A 2,730-nucleotide genomic window follows, 5' to 3' on the forward strand; every position below is an offset into this window, starting at 1 on the left:
CAATACGATTGTATCACCTCGATATATCTACTCAATGAAAAGTCCTTTATAAAAAAAACTCATTTCCAATCAAGTTTCAATGGCCTTGATATATCACACAGACCGTGTAACAGTTTGTACATACCCATACAGAAAGCACCCAGAAAACTGATTTACATCACACTTTTTTTCTCCTTTAATGGACATTTTTACAAACATGGTTGAAAAAAAGGAAAACAAAGGGAGATTTGCTCCAGCTCCAACTTTCAACTCCTTTATTAAGTCACCAAATTAATGGACATTTTTTCATACATAATCACACCGGTTCCTTTTACAGTCCAAATGGGTGACTTCTTACATGATCACATAGCATAGACTGGTAGCTACATGATGTGACAAGTAAAGCAGCTACACAAGGGCACATGGGTTAACACGAACAACAGGACACAGGTGAAGATCGTTCTTCCTTCGGACCGAGATGCCCATCTCCTCCGCCATATCCAGCTCGCCGGGCATGGCCTTGCCGGGGAGTTTCCAGTCAAAGTGGTACAACAGTGTGGCGAGCACAATCTCCATATTGGCCTGCGCAAACGTGATGCCCGGGCATATCCTCCGCCCAGCACCAAACGGAAGAAACTCAAAGTCTGTGCCCTTGAAGTCAATCGTGGTGGTCTCAAATCGCTCTGGCTTGAACTTCTCCGGGTCATCCCAGTGCTTTGGGTCCCTGCTGATCGCCCATGCGTTCACGAACACGGTGGTGCCCTTGGGCACGTCATACCCCGTGACATTGCACGTCTCCCGGCACTCCCTCGGGAGAAGCAGTGGCAACACCGTGTGCAGCCTCAGGGTTTCCTTGATGACGAGCTTTAGGTACTTTAGGCCAGCCAGGTCATCCTCGGTCACCGTCGATTTCCTTTGGAGGCTGTTCCGCAGCTCGACTTGTGCCTTGTGCATCACTGGTGGATTCCTCATTAGCTCTGACATGGCCCATTGGAGTGTATTCGCTGACGTCTCGCTCCCGGCGTTGAAGAGGTCCTGTATGCCCATACACAACTTATCCATCAGCTTTTGGAACAAAAGTAGTGCATAAAGTAACTCATTTCTTATATTAGTCTCACTTTCACTAACCCTCGGTACAAATTCTTGAAAATCTGGGCCACATTGCACATTTTCAAAGTTTGGAATAGTAATCTTAGTAGATGTGCAACTTAACTGAAATGTTAGTTCAATTTCTGGTTTGTATAGATTAGAAATATATGGAATGACTTGTTGATTTGGATCGTTTGCTAATTCTCGATCTCCATAAACTTGCTGAAAATCTCAATAATGTTGCAAATTATTACAATGGTGTGATAGTAGTGAAATGGGCCTTACAAGGATGACCGCTTTGATGTTGCCTGTGGTGAGAGGCACCTCGAGGCCGTCTTCCTTCTGTATCCTAAGGAGCACGTCCACAAGGTCTTCCTCCTCTTCCTTGATGGCGCCTTCAGCTGCGGCCTCTCTCAGCTGCTGGTGCTGCCGGAAGACGCAGTCCATCAGCTCGTAGGTCTTGCGGTGGTTCAGCTCGGCGCGGCGCGTCGTGCCGCCGACGGCGCTCGCGAGCCTCCACGACGGTAACATGTCATCCAGGCTGAACCCCGCGCCGACCTTGACGATCTCCGCCAGCTCCTCCAGAAACTCCTCCCGCCTCTCGAACCTGTCCCCGATCATGGCGCGCATCGTCGAGTCCGCCACGACCGTGGCGATCCGCTCGCTGACGTTCACGGTTTCGCCGGAGGACGCCGACTGCGCGATGGCGGCGACGAGGCGGCGGACCTCCTCCTCCCTCGCGCGGCGGAACGACCGCACGCGCCGGGCACTGAGCAGCTCCGCGACGCACAGCTTGCGGAGCTGCCGCCACAGGGCGCCGTAGCGCGCGAACACGAGGCCCTCGCCGTCGGCCCGCAGCAGTCGCGTGGTGGCGTTCCAGGGGCGCGTCGCGAAGCTGGCGTCGTGCGTCTTCATGATCTCCCGGGCGGCGTCGGCGGACGAGGCCACGACGACGCGGAGCTCGCCAAGCTGCAGGCGCATGAGCGGCGCGTCGAGCCGGCGCGCGAGGTTGGCCATGGTGCGGTGGACCAGCGGCCCGCCGCGCGCGACTTGGTGGAGGTTGCCGATCACCGGCAGCCTCCACGGGCCCGGCGGCAGGTTCAGGCCATCGTTGCCGCCACGTTTCACGAGCTTGAGGAGCAGCGGAGGGAGAAGCAGAGTCAGGACGATGCAGAGGAGGTAGCATGCGGCTTGATCCACGGCCATGGTGTTCATGAGGGCGTAGAGTGAGCGCGTGCACGCACATATGCTCAGCCCAGATGGCCAGTTCTTGACTTCTTGTGAAGAGAGCATGCATCGCTCGAGGGAGTATGGGACAAATAAGGCGCGTCACTCCATCCAAACATTGTTGCTGAGTACAGCAGTACAAGAGTCGACTTTAGTGTTGTGGAAGTTGGCTTGGCGTCATTGGGGAGTTGGAGTTACTTGCCAACTCACAATAGCCTGTTGTGATAATGGAAGTGACCTTTTCTAATTCAAGTAAGACGGTGTAGCATGACAACTCACACCGTCAGTGAGTAATCGTGTAAATCATCAAACTGTGTGCACGCCACAATTGATATATGAACTCCGAAAAGACTGGTTTCTATAGAAAAGAAGTAAGGCCCTTCCCAGTGCTTCACCGTGGACAGGTGCTAAGCATGCCACATAAGCAAAAAAGTG

At 53.2% G+C, this 2,730-nt stretch overlaps 1 protein-coding gene across 1 annotated transcript; it reads right to left on the reverse strand.

The window, feature by feature from the left end:
* Positions 1–228: 228 nt before the first annotated feature.
* LOC119324173 (zealexin A1 synthase-like) lies at positions 229–2,316 on the reverse strand. The gene is made up of 2 exons (XM_037597936.1): positions 1,354–2,316; positions 229–1,014 (listed from the first exon to the last, which is right to left on the reverse strand). The coding sequence occupies exons 1-2, from the start codon at positions 2,281–2,283 to the stop codon at positions 388–390; spliced, it is 1,557 nt and encodes a 518-aa protein (XP_037453833.1). The 5' UTR covers positions 2,284–2,316; the 3' UTR covers positions 229–387.
* Between the last annotated feature and the right edge of the window lie 414 nt (positions 2,317–2,730).

Source organism: Triticum dicoccoides, chromosome 6B (genome assembly GCF_002162155.2).
Source record: "Triticum dicoccoides isolate Atlit2015 ecotype Zavitan chromosome 6B, WEW_v2.0, whole genome shotgun sequence".
NCBI classification, from domain to species: domain Eukaryota; kingdom Viridiplantae; phylum Streptophyta; class Magnoliopsida; order Poales; family Poaceae; genus Triticum; species Triticum dicoccoides.

Coding starts and splice junctions, on each gene's coding strand:
- LOC119324173 (XM_037597936.1), bottom strand. CDS start 2,283: ATGAACACCATGGCCGTGGATCAAGCCGCATGCTACCTCCTCTGCATC. Junction 1,015..1,353: donor ACATCAAAGCGGTCATCCTT/GTAAGGCCCATT, acceptor ATGGGCATACAG/GACCTCTTCAACGCCGGGAG.